This window comes from Enhydra lutris, unplaced genomic scaffold, assembly GCF_002288905.1.
Source record: "Enhydra lutris kenyoni isolate GAN:26980312 unplaced genomic scaffold, ASM228890v2 scaffoldscaffold3, whole genome shotgun sequence".
Lineage (NCBI taxonomy): Eukaryota > Metazoa > Chordata > Mammalia > Carnivora > Mustelidae > Enhydra > Enhydra lutris.
The window spans coordinates 26,934,823-26,962,011 of record NW_019154087.1 but is presented as its reverse complement, the minus strand read 5'-3'; the positions used below and the strand labels follow the sequence as shown (position 1 = coordinate 26,962,011).

The window sequence follows — 27,189 nt, the reverse complement described above, 5'->3', positions numbered from 1 at the left end:
CCTACATGATTAAACAACAAAATAAACCTAATTCTTACCGATGAGTATGACAAGTCCATTTTCATATCTTCTGACTTCTGAGAGTCTATGTATTTCTGTAGCTTCTTAATCTGGTCTTCCTTTTCTCTAAGCAGCTCTACTTTTGAGCTTAGTTCATTCTATAAGTGTGAAACAAAAATAAAGTGAAACATATTTTATTGGATTTAAATTTTAGGAGATTAAAAAGAACTTATGTTTAATAGTTTAAACTGTTAGTAAAATTTAAAAAGTTGATATTTAAAAAACAAGATGTTCCTTTTATTTTCTGAAATAATTATGTATGATGTACATTTTATAGTTCTAGTTCTTTATAATAGAAATACCAACATAAATGCTCACCTCAAGATCTTGATTATACACTTCTGCATGCTTAACTAAATTCTTTAAGTTGGAAATTTCATGAATTAGTTGCATCTGTAAGAGCATGTGAACAGGCAACAGAGCAAACCAATAGTTAATAAAGCAAAAAAAAAAAAAAAAAGAAGAAAAAAAGAAACTCCCCCCAAAAGATAGCATTTATTCACTGCTTCAGAATCACCAAAACAGTAAGAAGGGATTGAGAGATCAATTGTTCAAGCTACTGTTACAGAGCGCCTCATTATTTGAAGATACAAAACATACAGAAACCCAGTAAGTCAAACAAAAATATCTCCAAACCTTGTAAAACAAGCAAACAAGAAAAAAACCTCAGCATGACCCAAGTAACAGTTATGCTGTCTGTTAATAATGCTATAAAAATGTCAAAAGCAAATTAGTATGCATCCCTTGGAGGAGATATACTGGTAATCAAACTTTAAAACTCTTAATAAATTTTTGTTTTGGGGAAGTTAAGTGCAGAAATGTATTTATTCTACAAGATTTTTTTGTTTTCTTCCCACAAATTAGCCATTTAGCTTTATACTGGCATACTTTTTAAGGATTTATGTTTTAAAATTTAGGTCTGGATTAGGGTAGTTTCATGTGGTGCTTTTAAAATAATATCACTGTTCACTAAAGCACAGAGATATGTATAAGATTATCAGTTATTACCTTGTTGGTTCATTCCACAGAAAATATTGGAAAGATGATGTTATTGCTTTATATTTTTCAGCTGTCTAAAAGTATAAAGAATACCTAAAGATACATATATTTCTATTAAAGTTTCCTTTCCATCAAATATCTGGAGCATTAAATATTTGAATACTACATATTTTTGTGTCAGAACACATAAATGACAACTTATCATAGATAAACATACTTTCTCTTAGAATTATGAAATCTTCATAATTCGATGAGTCCTGAAAAAGTAAAGGCAAGGTGGGTGGGGGATGGGGGTGACAGAATGATGGGCATTAAGGAGGGTACATGATGTAATGAGCACTGGGTGTTACATGCAACTGATGAATCACTGAACTCTACCTCTGAAACTAATGATATACTACATGCTAATTAACTGAATTTAAATAAAATACGATTAAAAAAGAAGAAAAAAGTAAAGGCAAATTCTTGTAGAATGTAAGGGATTTATGAAAGTAGCATCTTTTTAAAGTAATATTTTCTGAATGCTTAATTCAGTTCTAACTAGTTTTAGATTCAGAATAGTGTTAACATTCCCATTGTAGGTCAGCATCATCCAGAAATATTATGTGAGTCATTGAAAATTTCCTACTGGCTGCATTAAAAAAAATAGAACTAATTTAAAAATATATTTGAACCTAATATATCCAAAATATTACCACTTATTCATGTAATCAATATAAAAAACTAAATAGTTTACATTCTCTTTTTTTCATATTTTTAAGTCAGTTCAGACCGGCCACACTTCAAGTACTCAATCGTCACATGTGGTTAGTGGCTATCAACTGTTCCGCAAAATTTTAGACATTTGTGTTGGCTATAATTTAAAATAACTCCATCTTTTATCTTTTTTTTCTTGTTTCTAAATTCTGTGCAACAAAATCACATTTACCAATAAGGAAGAACTACAAAATTACTCTTTTATTTTAGAAAATAAACATCTAGAAAGAAAACTTATCTCACTTCTCATTTAAAATAGCACTTTAAGTACTAGTTCTCATTAATCTAAATCTAAAGATGAACTTTTGTAAAGCCTGGACAACAACTTCTGAATGAGGTATTATTTAGGATGCTAAGCATAAAGAGAAAATATATGATATGATTAAAAGTTAGTTGGTGGCTATATAAAAAAAATTACAGATTTCAACTGTAATGTTCAGCAGATTAAAAAAAATATTTAATACCTCAAGACAAAAACCTCCAAGTTGTTAAAATTCTAAAATTAAGCAAGTTAAATCAGGTAGAGGGTTGGAATTTCCTTTGTTCCCTGAGTTTGATAATACTTGACTTTGTTTACCCCTCCTTGTAAAAATTATTATTTAAACATACTGTATTCCTATATGCCCATTTGAAAATGAAATAGGGCTCTGGTGATTTATAAGACCATTAGGGCAAACCAGGGCAATGACCACATGTCCCAAGGCCATAATTTGATTTTTTACTTCTTTTGGCTAAGCTTTTCCCCAAAATGGAGGTTTGGGAACATATTTTACTGCATACACAGACTTGTATTTTTAGTTTAAAATAGAATAGAACTACCTTTCAAAAGAGTAAGTTTATATTACTTAATATTTTAGGTTACCATATAGAACCTAGAATTTTAGTTGTGTCCAAGTGAAGATGAAAAGAATAGGATTATTTTCCCCCTTGACTGTGGATAAAAGGAAAAAAAAATCAGGATGTGAGTCAAGTCATATACTCTATGAGCTTCAGTTTTATTATTAATTGACATATAAATCATGTAAAAAACTTAGAGAAATTATTGCTATACTTATGCCCAAAGTTAATTTTATGACCTATTATTTATAATAAGTAAGATACAATTAGATGAAATTTGGAGTTAGAAAGGGCCTTGGTAAGCACCTGGTTCAACCTCCAGGGTGGAGAGAAAAAGGAAGTAAGTCCTGAGAGATTCTGGGACTCGCTCAAGGCGTTGTATCCTATTCAGAAGCAAGTTTGGCTCCAGAGACCATGCTCTTAACCATGACACTAGACCACCCTCTTTCTTGAAAAACTCCATTTTTATTGACTGAAGTCTACAGGTCAATATACAACATTTTGTATTTTGTTAACATGCAAATTTTAAAACAAATTAAATGAAACTCTGTGGAGAACATATAGACTTTGCATCTTAGGATACATACTCATGAAATGCAGGATTAACTTTATTTTATTTTTTTTAAAAGATTATTTATTTATTTATTTGTCAGAGAGAGAGAGAGAGAGAGAGAGCAGGAGCACAGAGAGCTGCAGGCAGAACAGGCAGAGTGAGAAGCAGGCTCCCTGCTGAGCAAGGAGCCTGATGTGGGACTCGATCCCAGGACTCTGGGATCATGACCTAAGCCGAAGGCAGAGGCCACCCAGGCCTCCCAGGATTAACTTTAATTTGTAGGTAGAATGGAAATAATACTTTTGGCACTGACTTCTTTTTTCCTTATTTAAAAAAAAAAAAAAAGAGGGTAAGAAATGAAACAATACTGAGGTAAAAACATTGTGGCCCTTTGGGCTATCCTCACAGAAATCTCAGAAGTAGCTGCAAATTAACTCATATTTTAACTACACCAGAACACTGGCTCTTATTTTGAGGGGTAGGGGGAGTCAAAGATTGCTTCATCATCTGATAATGGCTATAGATTCTTGTTCCAGAGTAATGAATAAGCATTTAAAAATTCTGCAGAGTAATTTTATAATGTCTGTGACCTTTAGGTTAAGGACAGTCTGCTCTTAAGAAATCTCTTGAATTTCTCGGGCAATTTCTAAGTGTCTGAAGTCTGAGTGTTTCTGGATTAGGTTCTCTTAACATGTAGCTTAATATTATATATTTAGAAAATTTAAGTGATCTGTTTCATTTCTAAAAATTTCATTACTAGTATTTAGTATTAGTTACACTAATTTTCATAACTCTCTGATATGGAAAAAGACATGATCAAAATCAGCTTTACCAGCTATTCTAATAATGTTCTAAATATTTGGGAATATACTTTTTTTTAAATATTTTTTTTTTAAGATTTTATTTATTTATTTGACAGACAGAGATCACAAGTAGGCAGAGAGGCAGGCAGAGAGGAGGAAGCAGGCTCCCCGCTGAGCAGAGAGCCCAACTCGGGGCTTGATCCCAGGACCCTGAGATCATGACCCGAGCCGAAGGCAGAGGCTTTAACCCACTGAGCCACCCAGGCGCCCCGGGAATATACTTTTAAAGAAAATGAAATCCATTAACACAGAGTATCCATGCGTAAAACATTCAGCCAGATAGTAAAATTCATATTGGTCTCAGCAGGAAATGGTTATATTCTAGACAGTATTTCTGGTGTGCTCAACACATTAACGTTTGAGCAAAATAATTCATATGTGAAACAAATGATTTAAATATTTTAAAAATAATATAAATGAATTACTTCTTAAATTCTCTATATTGTGTGTACACATAGAAAATGGTTGGATTTTCCATACATCATGCATAGAAATAAGTATCTTTAAGAGAATGATGCTTCTTTTAAAAGTGTTGTTTTAGTTTCATGTTTCCATATCTCTTACCTCCTGATCTTTCTCTGTTTTTCTTTCAAGGGCCTCAAATTCATCCAAATCATTCTTTTCTTTTAATTTCAATTCCATTTCTTCATTTTCTCGTCTTAGTTGTTCATAGTCCAATACCAGATTATCATAGTTGGCACGAAGTGAATTTAGCTCACTTTCTAAGTTTTCCTGTTGTAACCAAAACCAGATTTAGTTATAACACCTAACTTTAACCATAAGACCTAATTTTAACTAATACAATGGTTAAGTAATGATAATAATAATTCCCAAGAATCACTGCAATTTTATTCTAAAACTAAAATGAAATTTTCTTAACAAATACATTTATAAAACTATACTGTACTTCTTTGGACATTAGTAGTCTAGAAAGTCAATATGGACTCTATATACCTACTGAAGTATTCACTGTAGTATTCCCTAAAATTTTGATGAAACCACTTTTATTTCTCAGTATGATTTGGCAATATTACCCCCTCCCTGCTGTGTCATTCTACTGTATACCTGAGAATTTTGACACTTTATAAAACCCTTAGGGGATTGTCTAAAGAAAAAGAGAAACTAAAAAAAAATCATAGATACCAAGATCTGCTGGGAAAGAACTAGATGCAAAGGTGTACTTATTACCATACACCTGCATTACAAAATTTTTAGTTTCCTCTACATGCCAGTTATCAACTAGGAGTGTAACGAGTAATTAGAACCAAAACTGTTACTGAAATTAAGTCAGAGCTAGCAATGTGGTGCTACAACAATGTAAACATCAACAAAAAGTGAATTTTAAAGAGTAAGAGGATAATGTTTTATAAAATACATTTAAGTTACCTGACTTAGTAGCTTTGTTGCTGGATTCCACTCTGTCTCATTTAATGTATCAAAAGTATTACTGAAAATATCAGACTCTGAGCAGAAAGCTAGAATTAGGAGAAAAAGAAATTTATCCATAAAGATTCTTAAAAGTCAAAGACTAAAAAAAAAAATCTGATCAGGGGTAATACTAAGCTCCAATTAGCTAATGTGCTCACAATATGAATGCCAAGAATACATTAACATATATGATCATTTATATTATTATATGAACTAAGATCCCTGGTTAGAATTAGTAATAAAATATTCGATCCTTGATAAAATATAGGTAACAGGGACAAATACTAACTCTGAGATTTGATCCTTATAAATAGATTTTAAAATGCCCTTTAAAAATACTGCTGATGTTGGAGACATTATTTTGAAACACACCTGTGAAATGCTACCCTTTCAAGATTAAACAAAGTTTAAGGCAGATGTTATATGGATACTAATTTAATTGGATAATGATTAGAACCAGCAACAAAATGTCTCACGTTTCAACTAAAGTGTATCATTATTAAGAGTGTGAAAATAATATAGAATGTTCACTTTCTTGAAATCACTATTATTTATCATTACCTCCATTGTGATTGCATCTAAAATGCATACATTTATTAAATGTGTTTATCACATTAACTGAGTTATAAATAATGTAGTTCTTTAAAGGGATGCTTTTGTAATTAAAAACAGCTGAAAAAGCACTCACATTCATCAATTTCCCCCACTACGTTTACAGCAGCCTTACGTGTTTTTGTTACATTTGTTGACATATTAAATTCATTTATATAATTTGAGTCTTTCATTTTGTTAATTTTACCAAGGCACCAAGTGACTCTTCGTTTTCTTTTAGCCTAAAGAGGAAAAAAAAAATCAAAATTACCTCACACAGATCTGGGCTCAAATATCATGAAATGAGGGAATTAGTTTACATTTTTTGGAAACCATGGACTTGGTAGAATTCTTTTTAAGCCTACTTTAATAACATACCAGTCTAAGGATGTCCTAAGAAAACAAACTTTAAAATCAGTTTTTAACCCCATAAAATATTTGATGAAACTATTATTTAAAATTCATGTTTTATTTGAAAGTTTCCCTACAAACTTTTCTGGGACTTAATGGAAAGGAATAGGCTTACAACTTTCCAAGTAATCCAGTGTTCTCTAGCAGGGAAGCTGCTGCCACCACACCATAGCTACCAAAAGCACTTTGGGGAGGCCAGCTCTAACTGGGAAGGGACAGACAGTCTACTCGAACTTTCTTAAGTGAGTCAATCTCCACACAGCCTTCACAATGCCAGTTCTCTTCCAATTAAGTAAAACTAATACCTCCTTCAGTGCTCCTAACCTCATTGTTCTTTCTCCCTGGGGACCTTGCTCCCTGGGTTATCTATTCATCTGTTATCCTCACCAACTCCCTCCTAACAGCCTGATGAATGAATGCTCTAGTTGGTTTGCTTTTGTTGTTGCTGTTGTTGTTTTTTAAAGATTTTATTTATTTATTTGACAGAGAGAGAGAGATCACAAGTAGGCAGAGAGGCAGGCAGAGAGAGAGGGGGAAGCAGGCTCCCCGCTGAGCAGAGAGCCTGATACTCCATCCCAGGACCCTGAGATCATGACCTGAGCCGAAGGCAGAGACTTAATCCACTGAGCCACCCAGGCGCCCCTGCTTTTGGTTTTTAAAAAACAAACTCTTCACTCCTTACTTCTCTCTGGCTACAAGTTTCTTTTTGATTCTCTTTTGTGCTCTTTCTTCATCATCTGTCTACTCCTTCCGCATCCTTTCAGGAACACCTCTGTCTCCTGGTGCTAATCCCACCCAGCTAGCTGTCCTCACCACTCCTCACCACTCATTTGGCTTTGCTGGTTTCTCCTCCTTTGCTTGTGTTTTTCCTAATTGCACAGCTACCATTCTTCTCCTGAGCCTCTGTGAAATATAAGTACTATCTCCTCTTACTTGATCCTTCTAACTATCCTATTACTACATCCTTTTTATAGGTGAGCTGATCTATAAGTGATCCTTTTTTTCTGAGATCAGTCCCCTCTACTGTGTTCACGATCTCATCACTTGGGGTCATCTCAACCCTCTGTAAGGTGGGTTTCGCTCCTACTACATAACTCAAATTGCTTTGTAAATGAGTTTTTGTTTCCAAATCCAAAAAATTGTCTATATTTATCTTAATTAACGTCTCAGTAAAATGGGACACCGCTGACCACTACCTCTCTGAAATATTCTCTTCCCTTAGTGACCACAATTCACCCTGTTTCCTTCTTAACTCTAGAGCGAATCCTGGCTCCCTTCGGGATTCTTCTACCTTTATCTAAAAGTTGTTCTGGGGTATGGTCTTCTTTTCACTCCTAACATGCTCTCAGAACAAGCCCATCCATTCCCATGACTTGACTTAGATCTGCAGTAGCTAATATCCAAATTGATATCTCTACCTCACATCTTTCATTGTCTGAAATCTTAAACTGGAGATATCCCAAACAAAACCCCGAGAGATGCGCTGCTCTTCATTCGGTGTTCCTTAACAATGACTGCTGCTACCAGCTACCCAGCAATGTTTGCAAATCATTCTGGATACTGTTCTCTCTCTCTCTGCCCCGCACATGTAAATAATCACGAAGTCCTGTTGAGTCTACCTTCCACATAGGTCTCTAATTTACCCATTTTTTTCCATCTCCAGAGTCATAGTTCTTGTAGAGCCCCAACCAACCTGATGCACGTAAACTGCCATACCTTTCTGAAATACAACTGTGATCCTGTTACCTACAAGACGTTTCCTTGCCCTGAGCATAATGCAATGTTCAAATCCTTCATTATGATTTAAAAATGCTCCTGCCACCAAAACATTTTAAGTCTAAGGGATACATTATATTGTTTTTATGACTCCAAGCTTTTTTACATGTGGATCTCTTCCTGAAATATTCTTCCCTGTATGTTCCACTGGGCTGCTTCTTATTCATCACTTAGTCAACAAATAGCTCTTGGAATGTCTTCTTTATACCTAGAATGGTGACTTGAATATAATGTCTATTAATACTATTAATAATTATCTTTAGACCATTCATTTATTGAGGATTTGGAAAATGTAGTGTTGAGCACATTCTATGTATTATTTCACCTAATTCTCATAACAATCCTAGGAGTTGGGAATCAAGCTATCTCATAGATAAGGAAACTGTAGCAAAGTGGATTTAAGAAATTGCCTAAGGTAAAGAATTAGGAATTGACAACACCAGGTTACAAATCCAGGCAGTCAAGCTCCAGAGGCCATCCTTTAAATCATGATACCATCAGTCAAAAAATGCCTACTGGACTGAAAATACCCCCAGCTCTAGTAAAAACAAAAAGTACATATACTAGAAGTCAGAATTGTGATCACTATATTGATCTATATTCTAGATCAATTTTCCTGAGATTAATATTTCTGTTTCTTTAAATAGAAAATATTATTCAACCTAGATAGGGATGGTTCTTAATCACCTGATCAACTTCATTAGAATTTCTTAAGAAGCATATTTACATAGATTCCTTGTCAGTATTTCAGATTTCTTGAATTAGGATCTCTAGAGAAGGGATCAGAGATCAGTATATTTAATGAACTTCTTAGGTTTTGCTGATGAATAGGCTAACACACAAAATGTTCCGGGTTTTCTGAATATACTATATCAAAGGATAAGAAATGTGTAACTATGTAATAAACATACAGGAATACCAATCCTAGTGTTTGTATAACAAGTCTGAGTTGTCATCTTTTAAATTTTACCTTTAACTCCTGTTGTGATGTGAGGGAAGAAGAGGTTACCAGCATCCGTGTTAAGTTCTGAATTTTCTCAATCTGTACTTTTTGAAGCAAATCTTTTTCTTCTAGAAGTTGGGCCAACTGGTCTTTTTCCATTGCCTGGGCCCGAGTCTCTAAAGAAACCTATAGAATGTAATATTAAGTTATGTTAGTAATAAATGTAGCTAGATTTTAAAATCTTGAAAGTAACTTAAAAGAATAGAATATTAAATTTGTATGTGGGAGCTCTTGGGTGGCTCAGTCAGTTAAGTGTCTGACTCTTAATTTGAGTTAAGGTCATGATCTCAGTGTTGTAAGATCGAGCCCTGCATCGGGTTTTATTGAAATGAAATATACCCTTCCTACAAAATACTACTACTATGGCAGTTACCATAATCAGTAATTTCTCAAACCTATAATAAAGTAAAATACACATTTCTTCCTGTGTATTCTAGATACTATATATAAGATTATAGCAAGGCTGTTAAAGCCATTCTACTAACTGCCTATAAATATATAAATAATAGGCAGAAAAGTCATAAAAGCAGAGACTTAAATACCTATGGCAAAAGAACAGATGTTTTCATAAGACTTCCATTTGATATTTTAGCTGATTGTATTTTACTTTTTTAAAATTTTAACTTATTTTAAAAAAGATAACTAAAATACAAGGTTTTTACGAAATATAAAACCACAATGGTTAAAACAAACAAATTACAATGACAACTGATTATGCTACTTTATTAGACTTTATCTTAAGGTCAGAATTCAAGATACTGTGAAAATACAAAAAATAAGGTTTTAAGTAACTATACATGGTCTTTCTTTTTAACCTAATTCCCTATGTATTTGTGACAATTTAGAAAGAATGTTTCTACTTGGCTCATTTGAAAATCTCAAATTTTGCCCTTTGGAAATGAAAACAAAATCTAAAATAATTTCAAGAAATCTAAGTTTTCAGTTTATAGTAAATTAAACCAAAATTTTTATGAGTTGATTTCTCTGTCCTTGAAAGATGTTTTAAATTGAGGTTACAGACCTCGGATACTGATGAATTAAGAATCTCTGGGCATGCGGGCAGATCTTAGTTCTCAATCTGTCCCTGATCTTTACTGAAATACATGGTTCATACATACCTCCTCTAACTGTTTCTTAAGATCCATTATTTCTTTTCTATATCTTTTCAGGAGAGCTTCATCACTTGATACCTCATTAACATAAGGAGTATTCTTCATATATTTGGCAGTGCTGGCAAACTGGGGAAAGATACAAGTATTAAGTGTTCAATATAAAAAATTAACATAATTAATAATATTTAGGTTTCTTATAATTAAGTTTTATAAAGAAAGATCAATACTCTTCCTTGGTGGCTTAATACTTTTGAACACGGAGATTAGTCTATGTTCTTGTAACTTACCTTGGCTGCTAGTCCTCAGAAGAGTGAAGGAAATATCTTGAAGATGGATGCATGCCAACAGAGAGCCTACAAACACTGGCTTACTGGAATCCCAGCCACCCCTCAAGTCCAGCACAACTGCCCCCTCTATCCTGAAGCTTTGCTTCCACTTGAAATTATCTCTCCTTTCTCTGAACTCTAGTCTATTTATTAATAGTTAATTAATCCAAGGCAATCACATTGGAAGACAGGTCTCATCTTCCCTCTAAGACTATAAATTTTGATGCTATAAATTGTGAGTCAGGGACTATACTTTCTATCTTTGCTTCTCTGACACTACCTTGATGCAGTGCTCGATAACTATTTAGAATAATATTTCTTAGTGTGTGAGTAGCAGAAGTAACTGTAAGTGGGTCCATGAAGGTGACCACTAAATAACACTGAATCCTTGATTGAGACAGCTGTTCTATTGACACTTCTCATCCCCCCTCCCTTTTTTTAACAGAAAATGTAAGCCATAGGCTCAGAGCAAAAGTAGCAACAACCAGCTAGCAGGAGTTCAAGAATTACTTTGTTATAAATACACACACACACACACACACACACACACACACACACACACGTGTTTTTTGGTTCACCTATTTGTTGAAAGTGATACTACTTTTTCATTCATAGGACTGACACAGTTTCCTTCTGTAATAAGTAGAAAAAGTGAGTTTTTTTTTATAAAGAAGTGTTGGATGTGGCAAAAATTATGGAGATGGGATATGAATGATTGAAATTTGGGAAAATAAAGGAATAGTATTTAGTAGGCAATATGTCAATTTTATTGCAGCAGGTATGTTATGTAATTAAAAAAAGATGCCTAATTTTAGTGCATAATTTTTTCTGCTTAAACATGATTTCCCCCCATATTGAAATAAAAATCAAACTCACCTGTAGAGTAGAAAGGGTTTCATCAAAAGACACTGGAGTAATTGTGCAGATAATACGTGTCTTTGCATTTCCTCCCAAGGAATTCTGGAGAATTCGTGTTAATTTACTATCTCGATAATTTATGAAACCACTTAGTGAGAAAGGGGTTTGGGAAAAAAAAATAGAAATTTTTATACAGCAAATGTGATTGTTTTTAATGCAGAACCTTAAATTAGGTATAGTTTAAAAATTAATTCTTTATAGGTTACACGAGGCAGATCAAAACTACTAACTAAATTATATTTAAGATAAAAAGTAAATTTAGTAGGTTACAGTCTTATTTCTAAGAAGCTAGCCATGCTCACAGAATCACAAAAGGTTTTTAATACAGGGAAGATATCAGTACATTATTTCAGTGTTACTAAAGTACTATAATTTTCAACCTTAAGCACAATAGGTAAATGTACAATGGAATAAACTTACCCAACTTGTCCATCACTAAGTTTCTTGATCACTTGTCCCAAAATAAATAAACTTCTATTTATATTACAGCCTTCCTTGAGTCGCACACCTGTATTTATTAGGCAAATATGAAATCTAAAGTTAACCTCTGTATTAGATGATGAACTTATTTATCAGTAAGTTATAAAAGAAATTAGAAATTAAAGGGTCAGATTGTAGTCTCTGCTTTGGATTAGATCTGAGCCTACTTTTCTTTTAAAAGATTTTATTTATTTATTTGACAGAGAGAGATCACAAATAGGTAGACAGGCAGGCAGAGAGAGAGAGGAGAAAATAGGCTCCCTGCCAAGCAGAGAGGCCGATGCGGGACTCGATCCCAGGACCCTGATATCATGACCTAAGCCGCAGGCAGAGGCTTAACCCACTTAGCCACCCAGGCGCCCTGAGCCCACTTTTAATACCTCTAGTAAAAGGAGCTCTCTCCCTATTCCTCCAACCTATTAAGTAAACTAGAAATGTTATCACCTGAGAGAAAGAGCAAAAAGAAACAGATGGCTAAGAAAAAAAAAGAATTAGAGGGAAGAGAAGTTCATTTCCTAAGAGAGCCTGTCTAACTCCTCAGTTCAAATCTGTTTTTTTTCCAAACCTCCAAATATAGGCAACTATAGACTAATCAAATTAATTCCTATCAGCTCACTACCAACAAAATTCTAATTTTTAAATTAATGCTCACATGGCTCATATATCCAAAAATCCAAAAGGACACTGAAAAAGCTCTCTCCTACTCCTATGCTCCATCCAAACAGATCGATCCTCCTACCAGGAAACCATTTTTATTAGTCTACTCTTGTAGAGATTTTTACAAATACAAGTTCACATACATTTATTTCTTCCTTTTCCTTTTTATACAAATAGTAGCACATTATATAGGCTAATTGTATTATGCTTTATTTTTTTTTAGCTTGGCAATATAGCCTATCAGTAAACATTGGTGTTTTTCATTCTTTTTTATAGCGTAAAATTCCACTGAATGGATGTATCAGAATTTATTCACTCAGCACCCTATTGAGGGACATGCAGGATTTCAATCTACCACATATGCAGAAAGTATTACAACAAATATTTTGGACACCAGCTATTTCACAGGGGCATGATTCAGCTACTGCTATTACATTGCTGTAACATGCCAGCTTAAAACACGAGCATGTATTTCTTCTTCACAGAGGGCCATTAGATTAGTTTGGCCAATTAGTTGCAGGATCCACTGGTTTGGTGGATGTAGGCCATGCTCAGATGAGCAGTCTCTGTGTCAGGCTGTAGGAAATTGATATAGAAAGGTTTGACATCTTCATGATTATGAAACTTCCCATCTAAGTATGCTTTTCCATTTGTCTAAGTATTTGATTATGTCCTTTAGGTCTGTTTTAAAGTGTTCTTTATTTTGGTCTTGGGTAATTTTTGTTGAGTTTCTACTTAGGTATTAGATCTCTTAAGTCATTATTGTAAATGGATGGAGTCTTTTTGTACACTAAATGTTCCAACTTGTTGTTTGTATTATGAGTTATTAATGTCTATATAATAACTTTGTACTCCACCACCTTTCTGAATTTCCTTACTAATTATGAAAATCTAGATGGTTTTCATGGTACTCTCACAAGCTTTGCAGCTATGCAATCCTATCAACTGCATGGTTTTAGTTTTTTAACTGATGCTATAGAAGCCCAAAATAGATAATTTGCCAGATACAGAAGCTCCTTTTAATGGACTTGAAAAATTTTTTTTCTTTTGAAATTTTTGAGAGAGAGAACATGATAGGGGTAAGGGGAAGGAGAGAGAAAATCTCAAGCAGGTTCCATGCCCAGTGGGAGCCTAATACAGGGCTTGATGTCACAACCGTGAGATCACGACCTAAACTGAAATCTGAAGTTGGACACCCAACTGACTGGGCCACATAGGCGCCCCCAGAAGCTGCTTTTTATGTTAAAAACTTTCATCACAGGGGCGCCTGGGTGGCTCAGTGGGTTAAGCCGCTGCCTTCGGCTCAGGTCATGATCCCAGGGTCCCGGGATCGAGTCCCGCATCGGGCTCACTGCTCAGCAGGGAGCCTGCTTCCTTTCCTCTCTCTCTGCCTGCCTCTCTGCCTACTTGTGATCTCTGTCAAATAAATAAATAAAATCTTTAAAAAAAAAAAAAAACAAAAAACTTTCATCACAAAATTACTAGATTTATTAGTTTCTAAAGTGTAAGTAGCATTTTTTTTTTTATTCTGTAAAAGAACAAGATGACATTGAGAACAACACATTTATGAGTTTCCATTACCTTCAGCGCCTGTTTGAGCAGCTCTTTCACTGCCTGCAAGGTCAACCAAATTCTGTAAGATAGATGAAAGTTAGATAACTTGAACTAAGTCTAACTTGAACTAAAAAAACCCAACTACTGGAAGAACAAATTTTAACATACAGCCTATTTGCATACCCCACCTTGGTGCTTGTCTTTCATCGCGCTAATTAGGCTTTCCCCTTTCTGAGTCAAATTCATCTGTATACCTTGTTCCTTCTTTATGATATATCCTCCATAATGCTCTCAGAATAGGTTCTCCATTTCACACACAAAGTTCAAAACCTTACCAGTGAATATGATTCTTCACAATCTGGCACTTGTGTTGCTCCAGCCTTAAATCTACCCATTACTCGCTCAGAATTCTAGCTGACCTACTCGCTATGCCTTAAATGCCTCATGTATTTCTATACTTCCAAGAGCTACCTTTCACCATTCCCTTTGTCTATTCAGTTCTAATGTTCTATTCTGTCCCTACTCTTTATTCAGGACCAAAGTTGATTTTTACCTCCTTAGTAAAACTTTGCCACCTTTACCCTTCCTCTCTCACACCTTGAATGAGCTGTTCTTTCAACAGCGTACCCAGTGGTCTTTAAAGATACAACTTAATCTTTAGTACTTCCTGTGCTGAGCTAGTCATTTATGTCTATGACTACACTGCAGCATCTTTAAAAGATGGGTCTCTTCTTCATTTCACAAATATAATTGACAAAAAAGTGACTGCTTGTCATGTGTTAGGTGGTGGGGATATGGTAATGAATCAGACAAATAAGTTCTCTGTTCTCACAGAACTTTTATTCCACATGAGGCAGGATGGGGAGAGGAGGACATTCATGAGAAATGAGAAAAAGACAGATAAAAAACACATCATGGTAAATGTAATAGAGATAATTTAAAAAGAGTGCTGGAAGAGGGAAGAGGAAAGTACAGAGCAGGTTTTTTGGACCAGGCGTTAGGGAAGGCCTCGCATTAAGCTAGGAACTGGAATGACAGAGAAGAGAGGGCCAGCCAAGCAAAGACCCTACATACTCTAGACACACTCTAGATAGAATGAATAGCTAGTACACTCAGTCATAAAGCAGTAATGAGTTGGGTGTATTCAAAAAAATACAAGAGCAGCATGGTGAAGGAGAGATGGGACAATATAAGGTAAGAGAAATAGGTAGGGGTCAGACTGTGGAGGGTACTGTAAGGAAGAGTAAGAACTCTGGATTTTCTAAATATGACAGGAAAGGGCTTAGTATGAGAGTGACAGACATCTCCTCATTTAACTTTCTGAAGGACTGCCTGTTGTCCCTGGGTGGAGGACTGGAGAGGGGCAAGAGTGGAAGGAGGGAGTCCAGTGAGGAGGCTCCTGCAGGAATCTCAGTGAGAGGCCTGGGCTAGGGAGGTTGTCATGGAGACGTAAGTGGTGGAGGGATATCTTCTTTATTCTTTGAATCTTGGAGCTGTACTATGTACAGAACATGATGAAGTTTCGGCAAATATTCTTAATGCATTAAAACAAAGTCAGAGATTTAAATTCTCTCTCTCTGTGGACACTTTCAGGGATGGACAGTAATTATGTACTCCTGCTTTAATTATGTCCTATCTAGACACTACTTTCTCTAAAATGCTCAAAGTGTAATCTTTCTTGTATAGTATCTATATTACAGAAGACCTAGAACCATAATAAAGGGGCAAAATGGTGAGAAAGGCAGCATAAATTAAGGAATAAAAATGGGAACCAGTATCACTGTTCAAAGACACCAGGAGGCCCAATGTATCCATAAGAGAGGAGCTCACGAGGAGTAGAAGGAAGTGAAGGTATGTTAGTTAAGAGTGGTGAAACAACATGGGCAGTACATAGTAATATTAGAAAAATTAGAAATCTGCAAACAGATTGCAGAAAGGAAAACCAGAGTCTTGAGGCCAGGTCTAGGAGAATGATATAGTAATTCAAGGGATGAGAGCCTAAATGAGTATGACACCCATTGGAATGTTGAATAAGAAATGTCAATACCTGGATAAAAGGGAAGGCAGAAAAAGATGAGTCAACATTGACTTGGGTCTGACCTAGGTGACCAGGGTAACACTGGTACTACTAGAAAACAGGAATACTCATTACTATAGGAAGAAATTAATTTTGTTTTAGACACACTGAAGTTTGAAACAACAGTGGGACACACAATTATAATCATCTTTACAGTCATGAATTAGAACTCAGAAACTCTAGATAAAATAAATATTTGACTATCATCAACATAGCAATGATGTCTGAGGGCAAACAGAAGTAAGAAGGCCACAGCACAATACTCCTATGTTTTTGATAGGAGGGTAGGAAAAAGAAACCACAAAGGGAGTAAAGGGAGTAAAGAAGGAATGGAGCTGAAAGAAGCTGGGTATTAAGAACTGAAAGAGCAAAAGACACTAAAATAAATAAGTAAGTAAGTAAGTAAATAAATAAATAAATGCATGCATGCCATCTCCAAAGAGCCTGAAAATGACTTTTTTGGGGAAGACTTCTTCCGAAGATGCTTAGAGTAAGTGGGAAGGTGAAGGGTTGGACCAGAAGGTATCTATAGTACCATTTGATATAGCATCAAAGAATATGGAAAAAGTCACCAAATGGATCACTGAATATGTCGAGAGTATTAAAAACAAATTAATAAGAGAAATGTTAAAAATTTTTTTTTTTAAAGATTTTATTTATTTGACAGAGAGAGATCACAAGTAGGCAGAAAGGCAAGCAGAGAGAGAGAGAGGAGGAAGCAGGCTCCCTGCCGAGCAGAGAGCCCGATGTGGGACTCGATCCCAGGACCCTGAGATCATGACCTGAGCTGAAGGCAGAGGCTTAATCCACTGAGCCACCCAGGTGCCCCGAGAAATGTTAAAATTGTAGTGAAGTATCACAGATTAGGTTTAGAAGACAAAACAGAAGTTAGGTTTTGTGTTATTGTTGTTGCTAAATCAAAGCAAGGCCATTAACTAAAATAAATTTTATGCTGTAAAGTAAATAACTGAGGTGAACTAGAATTAGATATTTAATCAAGACTGATTTTTCAAATCTGAAAATGAAAAAACATATTACAGATTTTTTTTTCCTGAAATTTTCAAATTGGATAGAATAATCCTAAGTCATTTCCCACTAAATGCTAAAAAATTTAGACCTTGAAAACAGAGAATATTGGCAAGAAACGGAAGGAAGCACAGAAAAAGAGAGAGAAATAATATATTGCAGCAAGAAGGAAATGGAAGGTTTACTTGGTGCAGAAAAAGAATGTTTCCGTAATGTATATATTCACTATTCAACAAACAGGTATTGAATATAAACTATGTATAATGTGTTGAGGCTATAAAGATGAATAAGATATCACTCTTTCCTTCAAGGAATTTATAGTCTAAAACACTATGTTTATAATATAAAACATTTTCTTATTATATTTAAGAATATACTTAAATAATGTGATTTATTGTTTAACAGTCCCAGCTAGGTTTTTGTTGATCTCATGAGTCTCAATTCTATTGGCTGAGACAAAATAACAACAACAACAACAAAACAGAACGGTTTCCACTCCTGTTCCAAGAAACCTCTTCCCACCCTGTTCCAAGAACACTCTTAACTCTTTAAATGAATATCGAAAATCTCCCCCCAACAACTCTGGTTAGGAAAAGTCCTTCCATCTAAATTTTAGGAAAGGCAGCCATAACATAACAGGAAGAAAGACCCTCTAAATTCTTCCTATGTTTTAACTAGTAATCCCATGTTTACCGATGAGACTAAAATTACCAATTTATACATGTTTTTGCTTGTTTGATTCAGTTAACAGTCCTTATGAAACCAAACATTCAGCAGCCAAATTAAATTATGCTTTGGCCCATACAGTACAGTACCGTGGTCCATCAATACTCACCAAATGGGACACTTTGACGGATCCATCACAATTGGAAGGTTCCCCTTTCTCTCTACTTTCCAAAATCTAGAAAGAAAAGAAAGCTTGTAAAAAATTAGTGCATTTTTAATTGGAAAGGCCAAACAGAGAGTTACCTACCATCCTAAAAATGGTATGGGAGCGACTGCTTCTTTGATTCATTTTTGTAATTCCATAATGTCTGCTCTCTGTAAAAAGTAAGTCATATTTCAGCTGTGTACATTAAAATTCAAAGAAAAACATTTGCTTCTATTTTTAAGAATGAAAAGTGTGACTTGAAGCCTAAATACGTTTAACTGAATACTTTTTATAAGTGTTTTGGGGAAATACACTATAAAGTCTTACTTTCTCCTTTTGTGATCCACTTCAAAGCCATTTCTGATGTGTAAACAACTTCTTCTGTGAGATCAGCCACATACACATTCCTCTGAAACAAGTTTCATTATGAAAAGAGTAGAGGAGAAGTCACTAAAAAGTGTGCATCTCAAAAAGAATTTGTCAACTATTATAGAATTCATTTGTGGAAGTTACTGGTGGAAAATGTATGAAAATAACAAGTAAACTTATGATATGTACAATTTATTTCCTATACCAAAGCACAGCAAATTCTAACCTGATACTTCCATCTTGTTCTTTTTTAAGGTACTTACACCAAAATATTACAGTTGCCAATGTTTAAAATTATACATATTGTTCATATGTTGTCTTTATAAACACGAAAGAAAAACCATAAAACAGGAGATAGTTTAAAAATATAGAAATTAAAGGTAAATGTTCAAGAACAATAATCCCAATAAGCAACTATTTTTAGAGCTATTGCAACTCTGTAACTCACATTGAAGTCTTCCCGAATTATTAAAGGCTTCATTTTCTGAGTGTCACAGAGTAAGTCTGTAATGGTTTCGTTGTATATCTCCATGTAGGATACACGTAAGAGAAACTCCCTGTCAGGAAACTAGAGGGAAAAATAAATTTATAAAAACATCAGAGATCATCCATTTATGAAAACCCAATATTGAATACTTATGTGCTAGCATTAAATATTAAAATATTCTCAGAAATTATCTTTGTAAAGCAAACAAGAAATGAAACCTCATATGGTTTAATATTGATGATAAACACAAAAATATAAAAATATGTTTCAGAAATAATGAAAAGTATAGTATCAAAGAATTAGGGGAATGCCCAGTCCAACTCTCTAAACTCAAAATAAAACCCCACCAACAGATACTCAAATAAGGACATTAAAAATCATTAAAACAGTAATGAAAAAATAAACCTAAAACCAACTTTTAGTTAGGTTGCTTATTCTGGCCTTTTTCCTACCTCTACTTTTCTCTACTCCTTAATAATCACTGGTAGGTAAACAAACAAGCAAGGAGGAGCTAACCATTCTGGTAAGATTTTCTTGTTCCTCAACACCCACTTTTTGGTGTGATTAGCATTGTTTCAGGATTTAAGTGAATGACTGAAAGGCCTTTAGGCCCTACAAAGTAAGTTTGTGGGGAAAAAAGTGAATCTATGTTATGTCTTCTTTACCCATGGCTAATGAAGAGACAACTATAAATCTACTTCCTTTCATCATTACAAGAGACTATTAATACTTTTACCTATATTTAACAGAAATTTAGCTAAGGTATTTACCTTTTTAATTTTTTGGAAAATGTCATGAATTGCTCTGGGTATTACTCCCAAATAATCTTCTGAACCCATCATGGTATATGTTTTTCCTGAAGCAGTCTGACCATAGGCAAATATGGTACCTGTAAAAACAAAACACACACACATGCAAAGATTAAAAATGAATCTATGGGGTGTAAAACTATTAATACTTGAATAGAGAACTGATACTAAGATATTTCTACAGTGAATACAAACCATTGTAGCCTTGTATGGCAGAATCTATGATTGGTACTGCTATTTCTTCATACACATTTTTAGTAGTTTCATTACTGTGAAAGACACGATCTAAAAAAAAAAAAACCATACACATACACACTGAAGTTAAATCAAACAAATCAACTTTGTTTTCCTAGTGGTTGTCCAAAGAAATAAGATTATCAGGCTATGGTAAGATTAAATATTTAGGACACAATATTCTCTTCATCTTATCGGTCCTTTGAAAATATACTTCTCTATAATGTAAGATGTGTTGGTCCTCACAAAGAAAAAATACACATCAGATTTCTTAGCTATCCTATGCATTTTCAAGAGACAGTAGGGCATAGTGGCTGAATTCAGGAGTATAGAATCAGACTGTGTGCAAATCTGGTTCTACCACTTATAAGCTGTGTGACTTTGGGCAAGGTGGTTGATGTCTCTGTGCCTCACTTACCTAATCTGCAAAATGGATATGTGTTCTCTTCCTCATAGAATTATTATGAATATATGGTTAATACTTATGAAATGTGAACTATTACTATGCTTTGAGAAATTTTAAAGTTTATAACATATTTGACAAGAAGGTCTATCTCGAACTAAACTGAGAAATGCACACATATGGAGGAGACATGAGAAAAGCTGAAAGGTTACAGGGAATGACTAGTTGGCTGGCTGCTAAAGGAGGCTGGGTTTACAGTGTATTTGTGCCGATGAGTTCACTAGTTTAGGATGTGGTTCTCTGCTTTTGTTAGCATAATTAGCACATTAAAAATGGCCTACCTTTCAATGCTGGCCTCATATTAAAAATCTCACAAGAGGGGCGCCTGGGTGGCTCAGTGGGTTAAAAGCCTCTGCCTTCGGCTCAGGTCATGATCCCAGGGTCCTGGGATCGAGCCCTGCATCAGGCTCTCTGCTCAGCAGGGAGCCTGCTTCCCTCTCTCTCTGCCTGCCTCTCTGCCTACTTGTGATCTCTGTCTATCAAATAAATTAAAAAAAAAATCTCACAAGAAATGGATTTGTAAATCAGGAAGGAAATGTATCTATCTCTAACAAGAAATTCAATGGTCAGACTGCTTACATTCTGACTACACATCTGCGCTTTTGGCAGAACAAAATGGAAAACCAAAGTGCCATCTGAAGGCGGCTTAGGGGTTATGATTTTAGAGCAAGGAGAGATGGTAGGATGATTCAAATCTTAATGCCATTTGCTTTAGATGGGTGGATAACTCTAAATCCTCTATGGACATACACAGCTACTGAGAATCTATAGTTCATGTGTCTGAATGCTTGTGTATCCCTCATTCTTGGTTTTTTAATCTCTGGGATATATTGTTTTACCTTTTTAAAAATTATATTAATGCTCTAAAACAGTCCTTTACCAGAAATTGTTTTCTCTTCTATAGATCTTTGCTCCAAAACCTTTTATGATGGCTTTCTAGTTTAATGTTCGTTCAACAACCTAACCATTCTTACTCCTGAAGTTTTTGAGAAGACCTCAATGTTGTTCTGAGGTGCCTAAGCGGCAGCATGTTAATGTGGCTGGATTTAGAGGTTGACTCTTCCATTTGTTTGCTGAGTGACTCCAGGCCTATGTCAGTTCCTTACTGAAATAGAAAGGTACCTACAATATAAACTTGTCAGGAGGATTGAGTTAATCTGTATGACACTGTGTCTGGATGACTGTGTCTGACACACTGTCACCAATACATCCGTATTAAATCAATACACAAATCAGCCTTGTCAGCCTTCGGAATCTCCATGTCCCTCTGCCCTAGCTAGGTCTCACTTATCCTGCAGGTCCCAGTACCAGTGGTAGCCTCTTAGATACCCTTTTAGACTAGTTAGACCCGCTATAAACTCTCCCAAAGCTTATGTCAACACAAGTACAATTACTCATTTAAAGTCTTTCTCACCATATAAGTTCCACAAAGGCCAGGGTAGGTCTCTGCTGTATTCCAACAGAAAATGAAGGACTATCTTTACTATTTATTCTTTAAAGAATTTTCTCAAAAATAACTGTGGAATATATACTAAATTGAAAGATCATAAACATGAATTGACATTAAGCAACATACTTTAGGGTTTATGGGGTTTTAGTCCACAAAAAAACTAGTGAAGAAAGGAAAGAATGTTAGTTTCAACCATAAGGCACTATGACTATAACTTCATTTTAAATATCAGTTTATTATCTTACTTATCATACATGATGGATGAATAATTTTTTAGTTTCTACTGAAGCAGTTTATATAAGGCTTAGTCTGATCTTTAATGACAAATCCACTATCACTGATAAGCCTTTTTACTCCTAATAGGAAAAGGATAACAGATTAACTTTTGATGCTATTATAAGCCTACCAAAATTGAAGGATTTACTGCCATCAACTTGATAAATAGCATTATTGTCAGTTTTCCAGTAAACTTGGGTATCTCCTCCAAGAGCTTCTTCTCTGAAACAATAAAAACACTGCATTTTAGTATAACTGATCATAGAAGTCATGTTATATGACAGATAAAAGATTCCATCTTCTGAAGAATACTTTAAAAGACAGTATCGACTTATACTATATATGAGAAATATGGAAAATCCACCTTTGAAGGGTCTACACTTTTAAGTGGGGGCCAGTGACTTCCTGCCTTCACATGGGGATTTCCTCGTCAAGTTCTTCATTTCCACCCTCCTACCCAGTACTGGTTGGTAAAAAGATACATTCAAAGTGCAATTCTAATTATATCCCTCTTGCTTAAAACTTTAAAAAGACCATCTAAAATTTTTAATATGGCACACTAGACTTGGATCATGTTTATTTCTCTCCTTAATATTATCTTGCTCTAAATTCTGATATATACCTAACTCCATACAGCTACCTGAAGGTCCCCATCGAAATAAGAAATGCAGCCCCTCTGTGTCTGGAATACCCTGACTAACCTTTCCATTAAGTTATTTAACTATTCTTTAATTCATGAAGTGTCAGGATTTTCCTGACACCCCCTGTCACTAGTGTCATCTCAGAGGGATTAATGACTCCTCTAGCAAACACTCTCCACCTATCATAACACTTGTTTACCATGTATTGTAATGGTTTCTTTACGTAACTGTCTCCTAATGCATTAGATAAGAAACCCTTTAAAAATAGGAAACTCCTCATTTTGATATTGTCATTTATTAAACACCTTGTGATATTTAACAAATATTTCTCAAACACAAAGTATGTTAGTATTCTGGGGTAAGGGACAGAGACTAGAGAAGCAAAGACTTCATTTCTTCCCCTTTTTCTGCTTTTTCTCTATAGCATTTATTACTCCTGTAACATGAATGTCAACTTAACATTCTATATTTTTTACTTTATTTCCTGTCTGCCCTCCTAGAATGTGGATCCACAGGGGCAATGATGGTAGTGTCTGTTTAATAGTGCACACTGTACTTAAAAAAAAAAAAAAAAAAAAAAAAGGATTGATGAATTTCAGCCATTCAACGTTCCGGACGTTGAATTCAGTCATTGACTGAATGAAGTCTTGAGTGCCTAGGAATACAGTGCAATAAGACAGACTAGTCCTTGCTCTCAAGGAATACACAGTGAAGAGGGAGAGAGTTAGGTGCAAAATGACCAACTGTGATGAATGCCTGTAAGAATTACCCGATACGACTTCCTTTAAGGAATGGGGTGGGGTGTGGTAAGGAGGCTCAGATGGAGAACGGCAGTGCGGTGCCAGCGGCAAGGTCTTTAACGTTGGTCAGCCTGAGTTACACGTTCAAGAGACTCCTACAGATGGAAAGTATCTTCCAGATCCTCCGATCCTTCTCCGTCACTTACAGATAGGGACACAAAGCCGGTAAGGGGCCGAGATCCCAAGCCGCGGAACCGGGAAGGAGCAGCGGGAACTCTCCGGCTCAGGCCCACACCCAAGGCCCCAGCGGGATCCCGGTCTGGGTCTGGCCTACGTACCTGTTGTTGAGCGGCCGGACCCGCACGCAGACCGCCACAGCCCCTTCCTCAGCCATCCCGCTCGGTTAGACCCCAGAGAACTGGCCCAGACGCTCTACCTTCTAGGTTTCGGAGAGCACGGGTCGCCCCGCCTTTAAGTTTAAAATTTCCCAAACGCCGCGTCTCATTGAGCCGCGGCCTCCTGACGTCACGGATTGTTCCACGGCGCCCAGCGCGGGGGACACGAGGCCAGCGGCGCGTCCACGGTTAAAGGGTGGAGGGGGGTGGTTAAAGGATGTGAAGGAGACAGGCTAGGAAGTCGCAGAGCCGGGCTGAGGGGAGCAGGAGTTGAGTGGCTCTTCTGGCTAAAGCTGGGACAGCTACTATCAGCTAAAAGCGCCTAAAATGTAGGCAACCGTTTACAAACCCCGTCGTCCACCTCACCCCAAGAGTTTGCAATCTGTAGGGGAAATAAGGCAGAGAAAAATTTTTTTCATCGGCAAGAGTTAAGACCTTTTAAAGATTCCACTAGCAGTTTTTTTTTTTTTTTTAATTAAAAACATCTCTAACGACAAGAATTCAAAGTCACTGCACTGCACTGCCCAGAAACGTAAGAATCTTGTCGTGCTCCTTAGAAACCGAGTTTAATGTTTTCCTTTTTCTTTCAGCTCCTGTTACCATTGGCTTTGAGTTCCTAAGAGGTTTAGAAAAGGAATTATTATTATTTTTAAAGATTTTATTTATTTGACAGAGACAAAGAGAGGGAACACAAACAGGGAGTGGGAGAGGGAGGAGCGGGCTTCCTTCAAGCAGGGAACCCCATGCCAGGCTGGATCTCAGGACCCTGGGATCATGACCTCAGCTGAAGGCAGACCCTTGCCGACTGAGCCACCCAGGCTGCCCAGAAAAAGAATTATTGAGGACTAAAAAAACAGAAATGAGGTGAACTTTTATTACCAAAAGTGGGAAAATAATTCTTTCCCAGAAATAGTGCTGCTTTTCTTTTTAAAAAACACGTAACATGGTGAAGTATTAATATTTTCTTGAGGAGTGATTTCATTCGCTTTCTTAGTAGATTTAAGGAGCTTCAGGAATTATTCCCTTTCCCGCACCAAAAATATGCAGTTACTAATAATTTTTATTATTTAGAGGACTAGAAAATTTTAGTGATTTAATAAAACTATTTGGAAGATATTTGGGCAATATCAATAAAAAACTGAAGGCACATGTGCCTTTTATGCAGGCAATTCTGCTTTTAAGAATTTATTTATACATGTATTTAAAGGACTGTGCAAGGATACATGTATATGGGTTACAGCATTGTTTACAATAGGAAATGGCTGAAAACACGTTAAATGCCAATAAATAATGCATTTGAGGCTAGTTAAATAGATGGCATTTTATCAATACAACGAAATGCTATGTAGCCAGTATAAAGAATGATATAGCTCTTAATGTGAACTTTGGAAAGCCATTCAAGTTGTTTCATAACCTGAAAGAAACCCAAAGTGTGGAATTGTGTTCACAATATGATCCTATTTGATATTTCAAAGGATATTTATATGTCTGGATATGCATACATAATTTCTGGAAAGATACACAAAATATACCTGATTTCCTTGGAGAGGGAGGACAGAGATAATATATCTACCTTACGTGGTGTAATATTTTATAATTATTAATATTTTAACCATGCAAATATTAAGTAGTTTTGTTCAACTTGAAGAAACTAGCTAATAGAAAAAAATAGTAAATAAAAATGAGTGATCATTCAAGATTTGTTTGTTTAACCAACTGCGAGCTAGTATAGGCTTTTTTTTTTTTTTTTTTTTGTAGCTACCCTGTGAAGATACTTGGCTATACTTAATAAGATAAGACAGAGTTAAGAAAAATATATTTTAACTGATTTTTAAAAAATAGTGGTGAAATATTGCACATTTTAGCTGAAGGGAAGGAGTCTGTAAAGAGGAAGGAGGGACATGCAATTAGTGAGAGAAAGTCTCTGACAGCACGAAGGGGATTGGTTCAAGAGCACAGAGGATTTGCTTTTCATAGTTGTGCTTGTGATTGTTGCCTTGGTAGTCTTTGTTGTCATCATTGTAGCAGCTAATATTTATTGAAATTTACTATGTGTCAGGTGCTCTGTTGTGTGCTCTACATGCATTTTTTCATTTAATTTCCCAAATATATTGATCAGGAAATACTCATTGAGTATCTACTGTGTGCTGGATGTAGCTATTATTCTCTCAGGGGAGATGGATATGCCCTATATATACAGTGGTAATGAGTATAGAGAAGAAGAGTTAACAGCAGATCAGAGGAGAGAGAATGAGAAGGTGGAGGTGAGTCAGGGGTGATGGTTTCTCATGAAACACATTCGTGGGAAGAAGCAGACAATAACACATAAGTAAAATACCTTTTGATAAAAGGAGGTGCTACTTTAGATGGGATGCTCAAAAAAGGTCTGGGGAAGGGACTTCTGAGGTGAGACCTATATGATAAGAATTAGTCATACTTGGGAAGATAGGGTACCTCTTTTACTTGTCCCAGACAGAGGGTCCCAGTCAGAGAACCCAAGGCTTGTATGAGTTTGTCTTGTACATGTCTGAGGCATGGAAATAAGGCCCATGTGGCTGAAACATTTTGGGTAATGGAGAGATAGGTGAGGGCAAGGTCCTGTGGGGTCTTGTGGGCGGTGATAAATGTTTGGCTGTTATTCCAATGGTGAGAGAAAGTTAATGGGAGGTTTTAAGCAAGGAGATAGAAAGGTTTTCATTAATTTATTGAAACAAGATTTTCTTTTCTATTTCATTATGAAAATAGAAGCAAATAGCAGAACTTATACTGATTCCTGCCAACCTGTTCACCCACCTACTTGTCTGTGCCCATTTACCTCATCTTCTAGATTGTAACTAGATGAACAACTATCTATCCTCCACTCTGAAAGATTCTCCGTGTTTGTATTAGACCCTGCCCCCTCCTGCTTAATTTCTCTCTGTCTGATGTTGTTATTTCCCCTTCTCTAATAGACTGGTCTTTAGCAAACATATGCTTTAATTTCTTCCATCTTGGATATCTAATAGATACTGCAAACTTAAAATACCA

The 27,189-nt window shown here is 35.6% G+C and overlaps 1 protein-coding gene across 2 annotated transcripts in view; it reads right to left on the bottom strand.

Moving 5' to 3' along the window:
• Positions 1–24,227, bottom strand: part of LOC111157102 (centromere protein E) — a 76,690-nt gene extending 52,463 nt beyond the window's left edge. Inside the window, exons 1-18 of one of the 2 annotated variants that reach the window (XM_022518348.1) lie at positions 24,106–24,227; positions 22,517–22,608; positions 20,159–20,248; positions 19,925–20,043; positions 19,116–19,235; positions 18,626–18,707; positions 18,401–18,468; positions 18,263–18,328; positions 14,352–14,403; positions 12,054–12,141; positions 11,592–11,721; positions 10,396–10,515; positions 9,245–9,403; positions 6,185–6,329; positions 5,455–5,543; positions 4,633–4,800; positions 379–453; positions 39–158 (exon numbers count right to left, since the gene is read on the bottom strand). In XM_022518348.1, the coding sequence (XP_022374056.1) occupies positions 39–158; positions 379–453; positions 4,633–4,800; positions 5,455–5,543; positions 6,185–6,329; positions 9,245–9,403; positions 10,396–10,515; positions 11,592–11,721; positions 12,054–12,141; positions 14,352–14,403; positions 18,263–18,328; positions 18,401–18,468; positions 18,626–18,707; positions 19,116–19,235; positions 19,925–20,043; positions 20,159–20,248; positions 22,517–22,608; positions 24,106–24,161 (1,839 nt within the window). In that variant the 5' untranslated portion in view covers positions 24,162–24,227. The remainder of the gene's footprint in view (positions 1–38; positions 159–378; positions 454–4,632; positions 4,801–5,454; positions 5,544–6,184; positions 6,330–9,244; positions 9,404–10,395; positions 10,516–11,591; positions 11,722–12,053; positions 12,142–14,351; positions 14,404–18,262; positions 18,329–18,400; positions 18,469–18,625; positions 18,708–19,115; positions 19,236–19,924; positions 20,044–20,158; positions 20,249–22,516; positions 22,609–24,105) is intronic. The other variant, XM_022518351.1, reaches the window with a different exon arrangement.
• Positions 24,228–27,189: the final 2,962 nt, after the last annotated feature.